Consider the following 21,813-nt stretch of genomic DNA (forward strand, 5'->3'; position numbering starts at 1 on the left):
TGATTTAGGTTTTAAGATATGAAAAAGCACAGTCATCTTTGTTTGTTTTTAGCTGCCAGATTGCTCAGAAATGGCAGTGCACTGCAAACACGTTAGGGGCTTTTCAGAAAGAATGTTCTCATTTATGTGGTTTGCTTGCCCATCTGGCAAGAAGCTACAGAAAACAAATTGGAGGATAGACAAAGCCATTCCCAGCCTTCCTGGGCCAAACTGCTTTGGAAACTACATGTGCCCAAGCTGGGAAAGCAAAACCTGGCTTCCATGTGATTATTTTTCATGTAAAATTTCTATTTAAGGACAGCAGTACCCGCAGGCATTTCAGCTTAATTCTGTGCATGGATTCCAGTTTGCTAACAGGTTCTTTGAGTTTTGTCTGAAATGCATTTTATTATGTATGAAGATCCTTTAGAGTTGTCCATAGGATGTTGGGAGATTTATTTATTTATTTATTCCTTCAAAGGCTAGAAAAGAGGATTTGGGAGTTACTGCGTGTGGCGCCAATGCTAATTTGCATATTTTCTTTTTCAGAGAATTATAACCTCGTTCCATGCTTGACAAAGTCCCTGTATCCATGTGGCAGAACCCTCTCTGAGCAGGGCCTGGGCCTTCTGCTGTGTCATTTACACCGCTCACAGAAATTAGGGGATATTTCAAAATGAATATGAATTGATGAAAAAAAGAAGCATTTGATTTTTTTTTATTAAACAAGAACATAAGAAAAACAAACAAATCAAAGAAAGTTGTTTGTGATGCAATGAGATGCAAAACCAACTTTTACTTCATTGGTGAAAATGCACCATTCAATAGGCTGAAAGTACTGGAGTGTCTACACGTTCCTGATCCCCTCATTTTTGTGAGCAGTGTACCGTATTTTTATAGGCTCAGGCAACTGAAGGAAAGAGAATGAAAGGGAGCTAAATGTCATACCTAATCTAAACTGCGTGTCCTTGGGCAAGTCACTCAACTGTCTAATCTGGGCTTCCTCTACTGAACTGGGGGTTGGACTAAGTGCTATCAAATGCCACATTCAATTCAAGTGACAAAATTATAATAGTTCATCCTGAGGGGACTAACCTGGTCGATAACCCAGGGACTGTAGAAGTGCCCATTTTCGGATGGCTGCCACCAGCGAAGGCGAGTGGAAGTGGAGCGGGCTTTCATGGGGATCTCCAGGGCGATGTACCTGCCCACGTTGCTGGAGTTGCTGAAAAGGAACTCCTGCAGGAGACTCCACGACAGGCCGCCGTTGAGAGAGCACTGCAGAAGCACAGGCTGGCTCCTGGGGTCTGGGACGCCTTTCCCGCACCCCAGTCTCATGAAGAACTGCACAAATCTGACACAAGGAGACTTCACTGTAGACATTTACTTACATGAGAAATGCACACTGTTAGCAAAAGACAAGCACACAGGGTGATATTGGGATGCATGACTTTAATAAATAGAATGACTTAATGAATGTCCAAAGAAATAATTCCAAAGCCCAGTTTTCCTGTGAGAGGGAGTTAAAAAATTTGAACTCTGAAAAAAGGCAATTCTGTACCCATATTTATATTTCATGCCCTTCCATGAAGGTGAGCCTGAGGAAAGTAAGCATTCACTGGGCCTTGTGGCTGTTCTACAAGAACACAGAAGAGGTTCAAAGACTATCCATGTTTGGGAGTTATCTACTTAAGATAAATTGGGGCCCTGGCCAGTTGGCTCAGTGGTAGAGTGTTGGCCCAGGTGTGGAAGTCCCGGGTTCAATTTCCAGCCAGGACACACAGGATAAGCGAACATCAGCTTCTCCATACCTCCCCCTTCTCTCTCTCTCTCCTCTTCCCGCAGCCATGGTTCGAAAGGTTTGAGCAAATTGGCCTTGGGTGCTAAGGATGGCTTCATGGCCTCATCTCAGTGCTAAAATAGTTTGGTTGCTGAGCAACGGAGCAGCAGCCTCAGATGGGCAGAGCATCGCCCTGTAGGAAGCTTGCCAGGTAGATTCTGGTTGGGGCACATGTGGGAATCTGTCTCTCTGCCTCCCTGCCTCTCACTTAATAATAATAATAAAAAGACAAAGTTGGATCCTTGTCCTTAGTATCTGAAACTGAAAGAATATAATTAATGTAGTCTGTCATTTATTGGCAAAATCATCCAATCTCAGCTTATGCTGAGAATTTTCAATCTCAAATTACTGGTTTTGGGAGACACATTTAAAGTCACCCATTGTAACACACTTCCTTATAAAAGGCCAGGCATCGTTTGGAAGAGGTGTGTCAAGCCTAGGACTCTTTTTTGCCTCTGGTGCCCAGGGGCAGGGAAGCATGAGTGTGGGGTAGTGCTGGAAGTGTGCTGTGCCAACCTTTGACTATTGCTGGGTCTGCAACGGACCATACTGGCTACCAGGAGCCGTGGCGGCAGGCCAGGGCAGCCTTTCCAGCTGGCAGGGAGGTGGGCGGAGTGGCAGCAAGCAGCTGGGGTGCCGAGGAAAACTAGCTCACATGTTATCTTTGGCAGGCAAGCTGCTGGTGACTGGTCTGGCTGCTGTGCTACGTGGTAATGCAGAATAAATTTCATGTATAACCTAACACACACACCCAATTATGTATGCATGTCACACATATGAAATATATTGGGGTTTATAATCAAAGTTATCAGTTCCATATATAAAACCACGCATTCTTCATGGGTTCCTCCTCTCCCTACCTCCATTAACTGGGTATTCATTTATCTCCTAACCTGAGAAAATTGGGATTTTACATGGAGCATTTTGAGGTCAATATATGCAAATCCTACACAGCATGCTACTGAGATGAGATAAATAATGGAGCTTTTAACATTGGATTAATGGAAGAAATACATGGCCAGTGCCTAGTGACGTTTATACTATAAAAATAATAATCATTTACTTGTAGCACATTGTCTACTTGTATTGGGAAAACGTAGTTTGTCATTTACTAGCAAAATCATCCAATCTCAGCTTATGCCAGTAGATTTTTAGATCTCATATTACTGGCTTTGGGAGACACATTTAAAGTCACCCACTGTAACACTTTTGGAAGAGGTGTGCCAAGCTGGGCCTCTTTTCTGTCTCTTGTTTATATTAATGGAGTTACAGATAAACCATGTCAAGATTACTTAGAAAAACCTAATAATTTCTAAATTAGAGAGTGCAGCTGCCAATGATAACTCTGAAATAAAGAACATCAAATTAAATTATATGCATTAAAATAGGATGGTGAGAAATAAAACCTTGCTTCTTCTAACTATAAAATTATCTCACAGAATTATATTTTCTATGAAGCATAATCAAATTTATAATTCAATAAACAAAATATTTAGGAGGAAGAAGAGGACAATATGTTTTGGTATATTTTAATTTACTCTGAAATGTTTCAAAAAACAAAAACTTTTTTTTTCTCTTGCAAAAAATAGGTCAGGGTTCCATTTTACACATGTTAAATCTCCTTTTTTTATTTCCCTGGTTAAGTATTTGGCTCATCAAGTGATCAAAGGATACACATTTTGACAGGACATAATCCTCTGAGCCAGTTTAAAATGTTTGTTTCTGACTGATGGGGTTCAATTTAGAAAATGAGTGCTTAGAATGCATGAGCAGAACATTGGAAAGAAATGCTTATAATGAAGAAAGCTACACTGTGAATGTTCTTAAACTGCTAATGGATATAAAGTTAATTGTGAATAATGTGAGGGTATATTGTATTTCAATTAGGCTTTCTACTGAGTATGGTGCAAATAATTTCTATACGGTCCAAGTGCTAATGAAAAGTATGCTGCAGAAGACAGATAAAGAAGATGTAACACTATTTTCCTGAAGTTCAAGTAAGTTAAATGTTGTCATTTCCTAGTCACCATCTTGTAAAATACCAGATATTAACTTCTGTCTGTTTATCTATGTTTCATTTCTCATCTAGTTACTGCACAAAGCTCTCTGTTTTAGAATAAAAATTATGTAAATTCTGTCTTAATGGAGTCTTTGATAAGAGAGAAGCTCGGCATTTCCAATGGAAGGCCTAGTCTTTGACAGCTCTGCTTCTTTCTGATTCAATTATGTTTCGTCACTGTACTTTACAATGTCATTTTCCAGCAGCACTCTAAAGTGATTACCTCGCATGTGACAGATCCAGATCTCGTGTCATCAACACGCGCAGACCATCTTCATTGAAAAAGAGGTTGTTTCCACTGGAAAGGATCCCACACTTCCGAGACGGCTTTCCTCCACTCATTAATAAGAATCTATCAGATTCTAGCTGACCTGAAAAGGTAAAAAACGTGGTTTACCTATGACTCCAATTATAGTCATGTTATTTTTTAAGGAATATGGTTACGTGCTTTGTGTACTTTTAAAATATGAAGTCATACATATCGAAAACACAGATTTTGAGATAAGAAGGCTCTTCAACATTTTAGCATGTTTGAATTATTTACCCGTGGCTGTGTAAGTTAAGGGTCCACAGGACAGAAGGAGGGGGCCTTTTCCTGAGTGTCTCTGGGTCCCTCCTTTCTGCTCCTCTGCACAGCAGAAAACACAAACAAACAAAAACAACAGAAAGAACCACTGGCCAGTCAGAGAAGGATCCAGGGAAGAAGCGAGGGAGAGTAAGACGGCCTTGCCACAGTGCTCTCACTGTGTCCTTGCTACTGTGAGGACAGCATCAGACAAGGGTTAAATATTTTTAAAAACAAAGTTTTAATAGGGTAAATTTCAGTATAATTTAATATTTCCTATTAAACAATATCTTTCAAACCCAGCTCTCAAATCTTCTCAGATATTCATCTTAAATCCAGTTCAGTTTTCTTTCTGATTGTGGCAAAATGCACATAACACAGAATTTACCATGTTCATCACTTTCAAACGAACACCTCGATGGCATTTAGCACATTCACAGTGTTGTGTAACCATCCCCACTAGCAGTTGCAGACTTATCACCACCTGTAAAGAACAGCTGTCCCCACTGCAGCCACTCCCTCCCTCCCTCTCACTGGGCCCTGGCAGCCCCTAGTCTGCTTTCTGTCTCTATGGATTTGTCTATTTTCGATGATTCATACAAACAGAATCATATGATATGTGGCCTCTGACATCTTCATCTGCACAGTATTTCAAAGTTCACCTATTTGCCGCAAGTATCAGCATTTCATTCCTTTTTATGGCTAAATAATACACCAAATATAACAATTTTATCACTAACTTGGGAAAAAGAAAAAAAATCTTTAATTTGGCAAAAAAGAAAAAAATCTTCAATCCCACTATCTTAATATAGATAGCTATTACCTTTAAGACTCTCTCTTATAAGGTTGTTTTTCCATAGTTTTATCAGAGTATATAGCCAAAGAATATATACATTTTTCTATGTTTTAACATTATCTTCACATATAATGACATTAGATTTTAAGTATAACCGAGGTACAGAAAGTGGTAAGAGGCTGCGTAACGAGTTGGTGACAAAGCAAGAAAGGGATTTCTATCTCTGGAAACTTTTCCCTCCACCCAAGAAGATTAACCCTCCACAGACATTTTCTAAAATTACCATTAATGAGAAATTGTGTGTGATAGAAAAAGTGGTGAAAATAGCCTTAGTTTTTCTTAATTATGGTCTTGTTCATGTTCACTGACCATTGTTTCAAAAATGGAACCTTACAAAATTCAGAACTAAATGAAGGCCTGGGTGGTTTCCATTGCAGGGATAAATAATGAAAATAAGAGTGAATGAATACATGTTGTGTTTAATATGTAAGCTCTTTCACAAAGCTACATATAACTTATAAGAACAGTTTACCTTCAAAATCATCCTTGAGAAAATCAGGATTTTTGGTGCTTATTTTACAGGTTGGACCTGAGTAGCCAGGATCACACATGCACTTGGTTCCATTGATGCAACTCCCATGGCCGTTACACATCTCTTCACATTGGGGACCAATATAGACATTGTCAATGGCCCACGTCACTGGTTGAGAGCCAGCAGGGTAAAATCCTTGGTACCATCTAAAGCGTACAGATCTGGAAAGGGGGTACAAGTCTTTCAATATCTAAGCAAGAGAACAATATGCCTTCAAAGTAAGCCCATCTGATCAATAGGCAGTGGGCAGTTACTATCACTGCACCACACTCAAGAAATGAAAGCATAATTCAACATGGCAGGAACACAAACTCCATTCCTCATTCTATGGGATTTTGCCAATAAGGTTCTTGCTCTCTGTAAGCCCTTCCTAATTCTATCGCTATGTCAAAATTCCACCTGAGGTTCCAACATTTTCAATACTGACTTTCCTAGGGAAGCTTTCTCCACCCCAACTGTCACACTCTGAATAACCAATTAAGAAAACTGAGGTAAAATTCACCCAACACAGAAGTAAATATTAACCATTTTAAGCATACAATTTGGTGGTATTTAGCAGATTTACAGTGTTAGCCAATCATCACTTCAATTGAGTTCCAAAATATTTTCATCACTCCAAAAAAAAAAACCCTGTGCCTATTAAGCAGTGCTCCTCCTCCCTGCTCCTGGCATCCATTAATCTACTTCTGTCTCTGTGGATTTCCCAATTCTGAATATTTCATATAATTAGACTCACACAGTATGTAACCTTTCTTGTCTGGCATTGTTCACTTAGCATGACGTTTGCAAGGTTCATCCGTGCTGTAGCAAATATCAGAATTTAATGCATTTTTATGACTGAGTAATATTCCATTATATGACAATAACAAACTTTATTTATCCATTTACCAGTTGATGGACATTAAGTTTGTTTCTAACTTAATGAGTTCTGTACCTTGTGGCTATTGTGAATAGTGCTTCTATGAACATTTATGAACAAGTATTTGCTTAAATACCTGTTTTCAATTCTTTTTGGTAAAGTGAAATTGCTGGGTCATATAGCTAATAACTAGACCCTTAATTTCTCTCTCTTGGTCTCTCTTTTCCACAGTTTTGATATTTCCAGTATTACAGTTATCACAAGTGTAGGTATTTAAAAGCATACATATTTCCCCTACTGGCTGTGAGCTCCTTGAGGCCGAGCTCCATGACGCCTTCTGCACCCTTTCATGGTGTCCTGTATTGCGTTTCATATACAGTGGATGCTCAGTGATGTTTGTTGGCTGTCATTTGTTGTGAAAAGAGCCAATCGATTATATTCTATTGGCAAGAAAGAGCCCCAAAAGATTATTTCAAAGAAAGGAGTGACAAAAATCAGATTGATTTTTTAGACAGATGTCTCTTATTTCTCAATTTCTTTAAAATCAAAGGTAATTTTCCTTTTTATTCATGAGTGAATTATCTTATATTGTTAATAATAAGTTAGCCCCTTGAAAATAACCTACATATGTAGGTAGGAGTCCAGAAGTGGTTTAGTATATTTTATTATATATAAAACTTACTTCAAAGAAGATGGATCTATCTGAGAGGGAACAGATATAGAGATGGCATGGATATTCATTTTTGTACCCGTGAATCTGCCCAATTTTCAATTATCATAGAAACCAAATTCAGAACAATTTTTTAAACAGAAATTAGAAGCCAGTATTGGAAGCCTTTATTGGGTTTCTAAAGTTTAGTAGAGAGTAAAGCAGATAGGAGTCAAGTTCCCACATATAATTTTAACCCTAATTTGATTGCTTATGTTGAGGCTCTAACTATATTAAACTGCCCCCAAAATGCCAGTTCATAATTAAATTTTGTTTTCAAATATTGTCAGTTTAGTCTTGGCAAAAGAAACTTTATAGCTTTTGAACTTTCAGACTGCTGAGCGGAGGGAAATGGCTGGAGTTTTCCTTTGAACAAAAGCCTACATGGATTTTTTTGAACTTCTTATTTATTCAAATGTCCTGAATACAAATGAACCACCTTGGTTGGATATTTATTATAGTTCACCTGCCTTGACACAGGAACTGCAAGCACTATGATAAATGGGCTGAAGGCTCTGGCCTCACCGTGGTCGCCTTCTGCTGACATCTTATTTTGAAAATCTTTCACTAACACCCTCCCCAGTGAATGTCAGTGTCTGTTCGCCTGAGCCAGTGGTATTCAGAGGGATCTGCTCTTTAAATGTAAACTTAAAATTTCAAGCACACAACAGTGCTTTCATTAAATCGAGGTTTTGGTCAACTCATTATGAAACCATATAAAATAAAAGCAATTAGGAGTTTTCAAGACAAAAAGAACTCAAAATGAAAAGGACACCAAGGTGATGTGAATAAAACGCAATGGAAGCTCAATGTTTATGCCTCAAATGTGAACTGACCACATGTGGAGGCAGAAAAAGTCCTTTCTGCACCTGAGAACATTTCAGACGTTTTTATGGTGCCCACTGATCAGCAAATGCACAGAAAAGAGTAATTTAAACATGGGTTATACATTTTTATAGTATCTATCATTTGTGCCATTATCTGTACCATACTGAATACAAACCATCAAGGGATGGTTCACCGAGTTGGAGAAAATTTAACTTTTGCCTTCTAGCAACTCATGCCTGTGTGGGTTTTAAGAAGAGTGTTAATTCTTTTCCTGAAACAAGGACTAGGCAACACTATGAAGGCAAATTCTTTTCTCTGCAGAAATGGCTGAAGGCAGTTTGAAAGACAGGTTTACACCATTGTGAGAACAGGCAGGCCTCCCTAACAGATTTACTTTCTTCATAGAAATAAAAAGGACATGACATACAGATAACATGGTGGCCTAAGTTCTGTGCAGGATATTTTCAACCAACATCCAGTACCAGTCTGGGAAAATATCGATGTCTGCACGTCTCTTGTTCATATTTCAGATTGTATCTCCATGCCTTATGTGCAAACATAGCCCAGTGCTAAGTGAGGCAGGCTCATGACACCGGAGCTTGTCCTAGAGTGGGTCTCTCTTCTCAGAACCTCTGACTGGCAGATATTTGTGACCTTAGCTTCTACTCCTTCAAATTGTATTAGTTCCATGTGGGGTCCTGCTGAAGCAAGTCTCAGTTGTCAAAACAATCTAAAGTCATGGGCTATACACCTATGTGTAAGGTTGTTTCCTATTTAATCTAATACTTAGCTGGGCACTTAGTGGAAAATAGAGGTCCATTAAAGAAAAGACCTAGAGCTCCACAGCACGAGCATAGTGGTCTTGCTCTGTGATGGGCTCTCCAGGCCTTTCCCTTACCTACACTGCCCACATGCAGGAAGCAGGGACTGTGGTAGCCCTGTTTCTGTTGCAATACTTGACTTTCTGGCCATAGCTGATTGGTTCAGATTTTCTTTTCTAAAAATATGTAATCATGAGTCCCAGAAGATGAGAGCTATGGTTCCTGAATGAAATTAATATCAGCATGATAAAAATTTGGATCATGCCTGACCAAGTGGTGGCACAGTGAATAAAAAGCATCAAACTGGGATGTAGAGGACCCAGATTTGAAACCCCAAGGTTGCCAGTTTGAGTGTGAGGTCATTGGCTTGAGAATGGGATCATAAACATAACTCCATGGTTACTGGCTTGAGCCCAAAAGTCGCTGGCTTGAGCCCGGGGTCACTTGCTCTGCTGTTGCCCCCCAGTCAAGGCACATATGAGAAAGCAATCAATGAACAACTAAGGAGCTGCAGCGAAGAATTGAGGCTTCTCATCTCTCTCCCTTCCTGTCTGTCTGTTCCTATTTGTCCCTTTATCTCTCTATCTCTGTCACACACACAAAAATAGTCACAACTTTTGTTGTGGAGGGCCTCACACTTCCTGAGTGGAGTCCATGTTGTTATTTCCCAGTATGTTTCCAATAAGTTCTTCCAGTTTTTAAATGTTTGTATTTCTTGCAACATATAATCTTAAACAATACAACTGATTTTAGGTGAAAAGCTTTCTTGAGCTACTTCTGCCCAATTGCTTTGTAGACAAACCCCGCCCCCAATGTGGCTGTCTCGGGCTGTGCTGGCTGAGCCCTCACTCAGTTACCTGTTCCTCTGGTTTCCACACTCTCCTTGCCTTCTCGGCTATCTCTTCTAAGGGTCTTCAGGACATTTTGCTTAGGAATGATTTTTTTTTAAGCAGTTAGATTGTCTACTAGAGTACTATCCTGCTGTAAACAGCAAGAATTAATAAAAAACACATTCAACAACACAAAATATTAAAGCCCTTAAAATTAAATTATTAAAATTATGCTGATGATATGAAATGGGGTGAACAGATTTATGTTCAAAGAGAATGCAGACTTTTGAAAATTCCCTTTTGGAAAAGTACTCGGAGTTTTGCTTGAAGACCTAAGGTTTCTAATTATGCTGAGCTTCACACCGGGAATGCAAATGTTTCCATCTTGAGAGATATTAGTACTTTCTTGTTTTTTTAACATTACCTGAAAAAATAACTTCTTTATTCTGAGGGAAAAGACAAATTTTGAAGCAGGCTGCTTTTTTTTTACTTACTAGTTTTATTTGAACTATACTTTTCATTTCATTTCTGTTAGAATTGAAGTCTTTCATCTCCAAATAGCTTTTCAATAAAAGAATCAAATACAGGGTGAGGCAAAAGGTGCTTTACAGTTGTTTGTATGGAAATAATACAATAATTAATAAGTAATACAAGGAGAGACTGTGTTTTGCATACTCACAACTGTAAACCTATTTCCGCCCCACCCTGTATATGTAACAAGAGTGCTGAGAGGGGTTGAGAAAGCAGAAAGCCTGGGGGAGGAGTGCGAACATTATTTTATGAGACACTCGGAACATCCTGTGGGCTTCCATGCCCATAAGTGTCTTCTCCTGGCATGAACAACTGGTCTGAAAGCCATACAATTCTAACTGCAGTTACACAGTGAAGGAGAAGGGAGTGGGGAAGGGTTACAACATGAGGGGGAAACCATTTTCTGTTGTTTCCTAGTTGATCTAATAAAGACTCATGGGGATATGACCCCCCCCCCCCACCCACACAGAGTACAGTGCTCTTTTAAATCTATCTTCAAACTATAAGTTAGTAAGTAGTATGTTAGTTCAGCATCCTGTTTTAAATGTACGTCAGTCTGTTTTAAGTGGAGAACTGGAGAAGAAATGCAAGGTGAAAAGTTTTCCCCTCTGAAAGTCGATGATGATGTCAGGAAGGAAAACAACCTGTCAAATGAAAAGGAAGCGCGGCCCGCAGCGGCAGGTGCTCACCCGCACAGGTGCAGCTTCCCGAAGTGCACCACCTCCCTCCGCCAGCCCTGCGTGGTGCCCGCGTAGTACGTGCTGCTCGGGTGGTGCTCCGTGGAGCACAGCGAGCTGACGTGGCCGCTGCTGTGGTAGCAGAGGGGCAGCAGCAGGTGCCAGGTTGCCCCGAAGTCCCTCGAAAACTCCAGCCTCACTGGATCAGCAGCTGAGCTATCAGTTGAGCATCCAATGTTGATCTTGGGGAGGAAGAAAAATGGATACAAATGACTTCCAAGCAACAAGCCTTGAAATGATTCACCATTTTCTTGAGTCCAGTCCATTTTCCTGGGAACTGTCTTGTAATATTTAACACTATGAAATTATTTTGCTTGAGTAATATTATGTATTACATTTAAATAATACTTTTTCATAAATAACCTCAATGAGTATCATAAAAAATTTATCTTCCCTTATTTTATGAACATGTAGGAAGTGGGTAAGGCAGAGGCTGGCACAGAATTCCAAATCTCACCTTGGCCTCTTTCACAGCCAGCCCAGCAAATAGTGACGGAGAGGCTATTTCCCTAATTCTTTTTTTTTTTTTTTTTCTTTATCATTTTTCTGAAGCTGGAAACGGGGAGAGACAGTCAGACAGACTCCCGCATGCACCCGACCGGGATCCACCCGGCACGCCCACCAGGGGCGATGCTCTGCCCATCCTGGGCATCGCCATAGTGCGACCAGAGCCACTCTAGCGCCTGAGGCAGAGGCCACAGAACCATCCCCAGCGCCCGGGCCATCTTTGCTCCAATGGAGCCTTGGCTGCGGGAGGGGAAGAGAGAGACAGAGAGGAAAGCACGGCGGAGGGGTGGAGAAGCAAATGGGCGCTTCTCCTATGTGCCCTGGCAGGGAATCGAACCCAGGTCCTCCGCATGCTAGGCCGACGCTCTACCGCTGAGCCAACCGGCCAGGGCCTATTTCCCTAATTCTAACCAGTTTTAGTGTTTTTGAGTCTGCTAGCCAGGAAGACCTTCTATTTTACTTCTAGCAACACTTTTCAAATACATGTAATTTCACTTTTGCACAAGGAGAATCTTCAACATGTATTTATATTAAAACACCAGGTACAGGGAGAGCATTCTCAGAAAGACCTGTTTAACCATTAAGAAAACAGCCACTCCATTCTTTTACCCATACTTTCAAGTAAATGAAACTAAAACTTAATTAAATAAATGAATGTGACTTTGTCTATGAAATTTTTTTCTCTTCTGGTGGGATTAACATTTTCTTGCTACCATAGCAACTACACACACACACACACACACACGTGCTCAATGGATATACTTATATCATTTTTTGACCTTCTGGTGAGTAAACTATTGTGATTTGATAATCTTTTTTAACTATGGGCATTTGTTTTCTATCTGGATTCTTTCAATAACAGAATTCTTAAGGGTCAGAGGTGCTACGTTTTATTAACATTTAAAGCATAAGTGTTAGAAAATATAACAGAGAGTTATATAAGTAACTTAAAATAAAGTTTGAAAATATAGCAGAAAATTTGGAATAGATACAGAATAATTTCTTCACTAAGGCATCATTTGATCCTGACTTTTACAGACAACTCTAATTTAGAGAATACAGAGTTAATCTAAAACAAATATTTAAAATCATGCTGATGCAATTAGACATTGTTTTAAGTAAGTCTGCCAATGGCTGGTATGGGGCTGATATGACACAAGTATCTTTGGAAGTTAATACCATTGGACACTGGCATAATGAACCTTTGGTTCTGATTTTATCTATGTTTTTGAAATACATAAAGGTTTATTTTTATATATTATTAATTTGCTTTCTTAAAAAATAAAGAGTTCATAAATATTAATGAAATACACATAGGAAATAATTTAAAATGATAAAAACAGTGCAGTATTATTTTGTCTATAAAATTCATGTGTCCATGGGTAGATATATAAATGTACTGGCATGGTATAGACCAGGGGTAGTCAACCTTTTTATACCTACCACCCACTTTTGTATCTCTGTTAGTAGTAAAATTTTCTAACTGCAGACCGGTTCCATAGTAATGGTGATTTATAAAGTAGGGAAGTAACTTTATAAAATTTATAAAGCAGAGTTACAACAAGTTAAAGCATATAATAATAATTACTTACCAAGTACTTTATATCGGATTTTCACTAAGTTTGGCAGAATAAATCTTTATAAAACAACTTACTATAGTAAAGTCTTTTTATTTATACTTTGGTTGCTCTGCTACTGCCCACCATGAAAGCTGGAATGCCCACTAGTGGGTGGTAGGGACCAGGTTGACTAACACTGGTATAGACTATAGTTACATTGACTTGGGTCTTACATAACACATAAAAATTGTAAAAATAATACTAGAATAGTATGGGTCTTTTTAATATTTATTTATTTAAAGATTTTTATTTATTGATTTTACAGAGGGAGGGGGAATGAGAAGTTTCAGCTCATAGTTGCTTCACTTTAGTTCATTGATTGCTTGTCATATGTGCCTTGACCGGGCAAGCCCAGGGTTTCAAACTAGAGACTTTAGAGGTACAGGTCAACGCTCTATCCACTGTGCTACCATAGGCCCAAACAGTCTTTTTTATATTTATAATGTTTAAAAATATTTATTTCAACAACTTCCCATTGTCATAGGTGGGAAGATTATGTCATAAATAAAGGATAACAATTCAGAGATAAGCCTTAGTATGATAATTGGTTCTGTTACTAAAAATGAATTATGATGCAAGACCTCTTTTGTCTCTGTATAAAAATGGAAAGCCATAATACATGAAATTATCTGATATTTTCCTCTTCTTTCATAGGTTCTCTTCCAGATAAAATTTAAAGCATTTCTGACAGAACAAAGGCAAGTACCTCAAATTGTATAATGGTGTTCTCATTCACGCTGAGGTCACGCGTGGTAATGGAATGCTCACCAACTTCATTTGAAACAAACACCATAGCTGAGTCTTCCTCACTGTTATACAAAAAACAAGTAGTTCATTTAGGCAAAAGTTCATCATGATTTGTATAGAGCAGTGGCTTTATTTTTAATTTCTGAATTAAATACGCACGGTGCACCCTTGGAAGAATATGGACAATAAAGGCCGATGTTACCACCAGGGTAGAAAAGCCAGTTGTCTTCTCTGGGCCCCAAGTCAAATGTATCCAGAAGCATCACAGGGTTGTTTAAATTATTTCCATCAATAATGAAGTCATCAATGATCCAGATTTCTTCTTTCTTACCTAAAGTGTTTTTGGATAAAGCAAGTTTTTCCAATGGTGAAAATCAGATAGACATTTTGCTCATTGAAAGAAAGTACAGGACAAAAAAGAATTCAGGAACAACAGGTCTATCAAAGAAACACTAGCTATATATAACAGTATACTTACAGAAATTATAGTGACAGTGTGAAACAATTAAGCTTTCAATTGTATTAAATGGACATGGGATGGAATAGTCTTACTAATTCAAGAAAAATGTGATAAATAGCTTGTGAAAGCCATAGTAGTGCTGTGGGCCCTTCAACTGGCAAGAGCAGCTTTGATTTGTTTTTGTGGTTTTGGGGAACACGTAAGACACCCGGATCTGTGAGGATGGGCGTCAGCTTGCTGCAGGCTTATAACGGGGTACACCAACTTGTCTATTCAAAGAGAAACTCATGACTTTTTCGAGTTAATCCACCGTTTAGCATCATGTTTTTGTCAGGCTAAAGGATCATGGCTTGTAAAACATTGCTTGATACACAATTTTATTTAATTGTTAAAAACTATACAGAAGAAAATACTTTGTTGTATACTTTATTTTTTCTTAATGCTTTTCAAAAAAACCCATGTTTATTTAAAAATGTGGAAATATACAGAAAAATAGTAAAATCAGTCCTTAGGCTGTCATAGAATTTGATTCTGTAACTTAAGCAGAATGTTTTAGGAAGATATTGCTACACAGACGAGGGCAAATCCAGGCTGCTTTTGCAAAACACTGTTTACATTGAACTGGGAACCAGGGGGCAAGATCATGCCAAATGAAATGTTAAGGTTTCCCAAGTTGCTTTTTCACTGATTCTTACTTCTGGTACAATTTTTACAAAACATAAAAAATGATCTCTAAACAGAAGCCTGTAGAAATAACCTGATGTTTTTAATGGTCACCTCTGTCTGTCTCTTTCTCTCTCTTTCTGATATTTTGGAAGCAGCTGATGAAAACAATAAAGAAAAGCCATAAAATAATTCCAAACAAACACAAAGACAATATCCTCTGCATTGTAAATCTAGTTCTATTCCTTTCTGAGTTTTTGTTTGGTCCAAATATAAAACATTATATTTAATATAAATATAAAAGGTCCAAAACATAAAAGATTATGCTTTCTGTTCACAAGTTATAAGTATTCATTTTGACCTATTAGTTATAAAAGGAAATACTTAGGTTAAATTTTAGAGATGGCAGTACATTTTTCTTATTTCTGTGTTACTTCTATAAAGAATCTACTTAATGCAGTATTGCCTTGCTTCCATAGGCCATTAGCATATTTTGGTAGAGTCTGGTCCTTTATAATCAGCAGTTAATAGAAATATAGGATGCAATAAAACATTAAAAATTTGTAAAATCATTTTCTTTAACTATAAAATCATTTTCTTTACTTCTGGTACAATTTTTACAAAACATAAAAAATGATCTCTAAACAGAAGTTCAAAACATGTTATTAAATTATACATTTGCTTTGATTTATCAACTGAAACAAGTGTACATGACAAAAGTATTTTATCTAAGGCACTATTTGCTTGGTGTAAGTCCCTCTCACTTTGTCTTGGCATTTTGTTATAATGTTCTGTCTCACTAATGAAATCCCACACTCAGAACAATGCATTCCTAAAGGAATTCAGCAAAAATATAATTACAATTGATGAGTGCCTAATAGAAATGTTGGATTATTTTTAAAAAGCTTAGATCTGGGACAAGACTCAACTATATTTACATCATCAAGAGGATTTATGAGTCAAATATGAAGAAGATAAAGATATACATAAAGGTAAATATTAATGGAGACTCCTCAAAAGTGAAGCATGTGAAATATGTGTAATGAAGAGCTAAGCTACTCAGTCAATAAACACTTTCTCCCACCTTAGAAACAAACACGCTAACATACCACAGTCAGTTTTGATGATAAAAGAAATGTACATTTCTTACCATTATTATAAGGTTGCCAGAGTCGGAATCTTGTGGCATTGGTCTGGGCAGTGTATGGCAAGGGAATGTTCATGAAAAGAATGTTGGTTATTTGAGGGAAATAAAATTCATCCATCAAGTGCCACGTGATCCCCCCATTGACGGAGAATTGTAATAGAATAGAGTGAGACCTCTCTGGAGTACCTAGAAAGAAGATAACAGGCATAAAATACACATGCTATAAGTGGGGAGACTGTGTGCTCTTAAACTACTCTTTTGCCATCAGCGCCTAAGCCAGCTCATATTCACACAGAGCTTTACAGTCCAAATGCTTCCGAGGCAACTCAAGGTGATGACAAGTTGAATTTTCTATATGAATATATCTCAAAAAACACAAAAAATATTGGAATTTCACACAATAGTATCTTCCTCTCTTTCTAGCTATAAACACACATCTTTGTGTTTCATTTAGTAAATACTACATAAAATGTTTTTGATTCTAAAGACATCACAACTTTACAAAGGATTAATATTTAAATCTCAGAATACAAACAAAAATTTACTTGAAAATTTGTTATCCAAATGGCATTTTATGTCAATAAAATTACTTAGTTAATATGAAAAGTCAGAATGACAAAGAGTTGGCTTTTTTTGAATTCACATCTGTAAAAGAAAATCCAAAATTCCTATAAGTTAAAGATTTTTAATTTAAAAATTCTTACTGCTAGAAAGTAGTGATGGAAAAAAGACTCAGGGACATGATGATAAATTTAACTACCATATAACTAGCATGGTTACTATAGCTATATGCAATTATTATAAAATCAGTAATTTTACCTTTAAAGATGGATTTTATTATAGAAGAACATTTGTTAACATTTGTACTCAAATTTTTTTTAAATTTATTCATTTTAGAGAGGAGAGGGGGGGGAGAGAGAGAGAGAGAGAGAGGAGAGACACAGAGAGAGAAGGGGGGAGGATCTGGAAGCATCAACTCCCATATGTGCCTTGACCAGGCAAGCCCAGGGTTTCGAACCGGCGACCTCAGCATTTCCAGGTCGACGCTTTATCCACTGCGCCACCACAGGTCAGGCTGTACTCAAATTTATGTTAGCTCTTCCATATAACAAAATTTATGGACCTCAAATACATTATTTCTTTGTGGATAAGGTATGGTACCTGGGGGAATTTTCTTGAAGGGAAATAATAAAATCATACCCATATAAATGACTTACCTTTTGCTATAAATCTAAGTGAAAACTGGACATACATGGTATTGGTACAGTCTAGATCTCTTGAAATAAGCATCCTTAGTCCTTCCTGAAAACAAAAACATATACTTTAAGCAATCTTGTTTCACTTGAAAAATTATTTTCCTTTTAGTTTATACACTTAAGCTGGATCAGCTAAATAATAGATACATGTAATGATCAAGAAGCCATACTTGGTCCAGTTTAAAAGGAAAAATTAGTAGTTTCCACTTTCTTAAATGCTTTCATTTCCTTTGTCTGAATGACATAATTTCATTATCTCAACTCTAAGTCACACTTTGCTGTGACTATAAAAAGCATTATATATCTACAGGCCTTAAAAAAACCACAGCCTCCTTTGATCACAGCATGCCGTGAGAGGACTGAGGAGGAAACAGGTGGAAAATGCCAAGTGCCCCAGCTGGAAGCTGGGAACGAATGGAACTTTTTCAGAGTTCCAAGGGGTCCTAGGAACTTACTGCCCCTCTGCACACTCTGATAGCCACAGAGGCTCTTATTTGGGCAGACACAACCCTCTCCAGGCGGTCATGGGAAATATGGCACAGCTCCTCCTGCGTGGGCTATAACCACTCACACGGAAAGCCCAGGAAAGAAAACAAAGATCACTTTAGTTTTAGTAATTTTTTTCTAATTAACTATTTCTGGTTGCCTGGGATTGACAGTTCCAGAGCTTGCTTTCTCCATGTGTACCCAGGACTACAGTGACAGCCAGCAAAATAAAATTTACTATGCAAATTTCCTAAGGTCCAAACAGCCTTTTGGTATCAGCCGTGACTTCTGAGCAGTGATGGAGGGCTGTGTGATAACTGAGTGGACTCTGTTAACTGATTTCTTAATTATTAATCAACAAATACCAATGTAGCTTTAGCTTGGCAAATCAAATCCTACATCTTCTTCATAACATTTAATTATTATTAAATAGCACATTCCTCAATAGCTGAAAAATTTGAAATAGAACTGATTTTGCAATAGCAACTGCATATTGTCCACATATGCTGTGTTCTAAAATGGACACTTACTCACTGGAAGCTCCTAGCACTCCTAAGGAAAAGATGATACTATCTTCACGTTGCAGGTAAGAAAACTAACGCTCAAAGGGACAATCACAGTTTATAAGAGGTGATGGCAGGATGTGAACCCAGAATTGTCAGATTCTGAAACTTATCCTCCATCCTATATAACAGTGGTCCCCAACTTTTTTTGGGCCACGGACCGGTTTAATGTCAGAAAATATTTTCACAAACCAGCCTTTAGGGTGGGACAGATAAATGCACAAAATAAAATTATGCAACCAGCGTAAAAACTGTGGTAATTTTAAATATAATTGTCAAACTTATGAGACAAGCATCAAGAGTAAGTCTTAGTTGGATGTAACAGAGGGAACCTGGTCATTTTTTAAAAATAAAACATCATTCAGACTTAAATATAAATAAAACAGAAATAATATAAGTTATTTATTCTTTCTCTGCGGACCAGTACCAAATGGCCCACGGACTGGTATTGGTCCGCGGCCCGGGGATTGGGGACCACTGCTATATAAGACAGCAGTATTTTGCTTATTAAATCATCTTTTGATTTGGGGATAAGATATCCACATAATGTTGAGTTTAGAATTATTTGATATTTTATGAAAAAGCAATTGCATTTAAATCCATCCCTGAACTTCACAAAGCATCAATTCAAACTTTCAGGATTGCAGGCTGTCAGGTAAAAAGTCTCCTATTTCCAGTCCTTGTCTGTCTCTTTTCCTAATAACTCTGCTCCGCTGAGCCCGTGACACTTAATCAATGCCCATTCGCAGGTGTCGGTGTCACCACACTCTCTCTCATACCCTCACATGGCTAACGAAGGCTCGGGTGTTTTCAGCTTGATGCCATGTGGAGGGTGAGGTTATGGGGAAAAGTGGCTTCTTCAGCTTGTAATGAAGAAGCTTTGAGGTGGTTAGTTGACAGGCCAGTGAATAAACTTCCCTCGCTAAAATCGAGATAAAAGAACATGACTACCCTTCCCCCCGATTAAAGAATGCAAGTATAAGCTGTTCCATAAAGAGACCCATTTTATATTGCATTTTGTAGAAGCAATTTTTGAAAGTGGGTATGGCCTAGCATATGAAAGTATCTTTCATTTATATTTGTAATATTTGTTTATAGTTCAGCACTTGACCTTGATTTTTACCTGGTAAATCGTCAGGCCCTGCTTCTGCATATAGTCTAGTCCATGTAGATATATTTCTTTTCTCATTCCTTTTCCAGGTTCAGTAAACCATTTGTGCTAAATATGAGGACTTCTTTTGCATCCAACAATCTATCTTAACTTAAACTACTCCTGGGTCTACAAACATTTAAATGAGATTATCATTTGCTTTTTCATAAAAGAGTGGTTTTCTAGGTCAAACTACAACCTACTGAATGGCACAGCTGAGCCTCACTGCACCTTGCAGAGCTGATGGCTAATATGTCCAATGCACATAATGCCTGGCTGCCCTTGCATTTGGAAGGGGAAATATAAAAGACTATGTGTCTTCCTCTCTTATAGGATCTAGGAACCAGGTTAATTCCACTGTTTAAAAATTTATCAGGGAAAGATATTTGAACCATGAAAAGTTGCTAAGTTCTTCCTTTTCAGTCTTGTCAACTGCTTCAAACAGAGCAGAAGTGAGCTGGTGATAATGAGGGCTAAAGCCTTAGACGATACTGAAAACCACACACACATCAACAAAAACCCAGTTGTTCCCACTCTGAAATGTTTCTTTGGTCCCTTATAGGTCTTAGGAACTGGTAAAACTCTCAGACCCCTAAGCATTTTTTCCTTCTCATCCAAAATATGAGAAAATTCTGAATTCAAACAAAGATGACAGGCAGATTTAGTACGTATAATTGAAAAAGTGCCAGGGTGTCTAATTTCCAAGTTTAGGTGTTAATCACGAAGGTTATTCAGAAACCCATGCAGACTTTTGTTGTAGATTTTATTTGCACTCCTAGATGAGCTGGTTTTCCCATGCTGAGAGAGACTTGCTATATATAGCATGCATTAACATATGAAGATGGGCTAGCTTAGCACAGAGTCTCACACAACTGCTTGATATTCTCTAACCAGATATACAGGATGAAATAAAAAAATACTAACAATATTCTAGAATGCTATTTAACTTGACTTAAATGTTTGGTTTTCTTGAAGTCACAGAATGATTCTATTGGCGGGTGGCAGGAGAGAAAGGACAAGCAAAGACCTTTCATAAAACCCTTTACAAACGCTGCAAGTTAAATATTCAGTAATACACAAAAAATGTTACATTCTGGAAATGAAAATTCTAGAAATTGCATCTGTATAATTTTTATATCTAGAATTCAAGAAGAAAGTAAAGAATTCTGATTATCAAAGTGGAGAAAGTAAAGAATTCTGATTATCAAAGTGTGTTAAATCGAAGAGGAAACAAGGCTTGGGCTAGAAGACAATAATTATGTATAAAATAACACATCATGAACAGATTCGATGCATCTGTGTGGAGCAGGGAGTGAAGGAGGAATTCAGGAGGATTATAGATAAGCAGAATCTTGTCTGACCCCTTTAAAAATGAGAGATGTTCCTGATTTGATGGTTTCACCATTCAGATTCCCTCTCTCTGCACCATACACTTCAGGCCAAAGGTCAGGATGTAGGTTCCCGTTGAAATCATCCTTAAGAATCGAGGGCAGAGGAGTGACAGGGACACAGTAGGCTCCACCAAAACCCCGGTCACACCTAAGAAAAAACGAGTGGAGAAAAGGTATTATTTGTCCTGAGTTTAAGAAGCCATTTTTATTTTTTGCCTTATAAAAAAAAGAAACTGCCAGTGTTATTAACTTACACACAGTGTCCAGCATCACAAATCCCTCGTCCTGAGCACATCCAGGGGCAGCCTGCGGCGAGCACAACATTATCAACAGCCCAGGTGTCGGCACCCACGGTGTAGTTGGTCTGAATCCACCTAAACCGCGTCCTGGGAGATCTAACCAGAGAAAACACACTTGGTTTGACAGGAAACCTTAAAAGCATGAGAACGTTTAATTCTCTTTTTGCTTTAAAGTGCTCTACTCCAGGTCCCAGTTCCCTCTTTTTCTTCTTTTCTGTTTTTTTTTATTTATTTTTTAATCTATTGGCTTGACATAGTTCACCAAACTACACAGGTTTCCCATACCCTCTTCTTTAAGACACTGGATTTTCATACCAAGTATTGGATGCTGCTTCATCTTACTTTACAAACAAGAGAGTGAAAAACAGGCTTTTGAAGT

General features: G+C 38.0%; 1 protein-coding gene across 1 annotated transcript in view; it reads right to left on the reverse strand.

Annotated features, from left to right (window-relative positions):
* Positions 1-21,813, reverse strand: part of RELN (reelin) — a 673,979-nt gene that overhangs the window by 103,802 nt on the left and 548,364 nt on the right. The window contains exons 35-44 of the mRNA XM_066238313.1: positions 21,390-21,530; positions 21,106-21,283; positions 17,507-17,591; positions 16,293-16,475; positions 14,179-14,350; positions 13,979-14,081; positions 11,099-11,328; positions 5,772-5,992; positions 4,102-4,249; positions 1,075-1,333 (exon numbers count right to left, since the gene is read on the reverse strand). Of these exons, the coding sequence (XP_066094410.1) occupies positions 1,075-1,333; positions 4,102-4,249; positions 5,772-5,992; positions 11,099-11,328; positions 13,979-14,081; positions 14,179-14,350; positions 16,293-16,475; positions 17,507-17,591; positions 21,106-21,283; positions 21,390-21,530 (1,720 nt within the window). The remainder of the gene's footprint in view (positions 1-1,074; positions 1,334-4,101; positions 4,250-5,771; positions 5,993-11,098; positions 11,329-13,978; positions 14,082-14,178; positions 14,351-16,292; positions 16,476-17,506; positions 17,592-21,105; positions 21,284-21,389; positions 21,531-21,813) is intronic.

The sequence above is a fragment of the Saccopteryx bilineata genome, chromosome 7 (assembly GCF_036850765.1).
Source record: "Saccopteryx bilineata isolate mSacBil1 chromosome 7, mSacBil1_pri_phased_curated, whole genome shotgun sequence".
NCBI lineage: Eukaryota > Metazoa > Chordata > Mammalia > Chiroptera > Emballonuridae > Saccopteryx > Saccopteryx bilineata.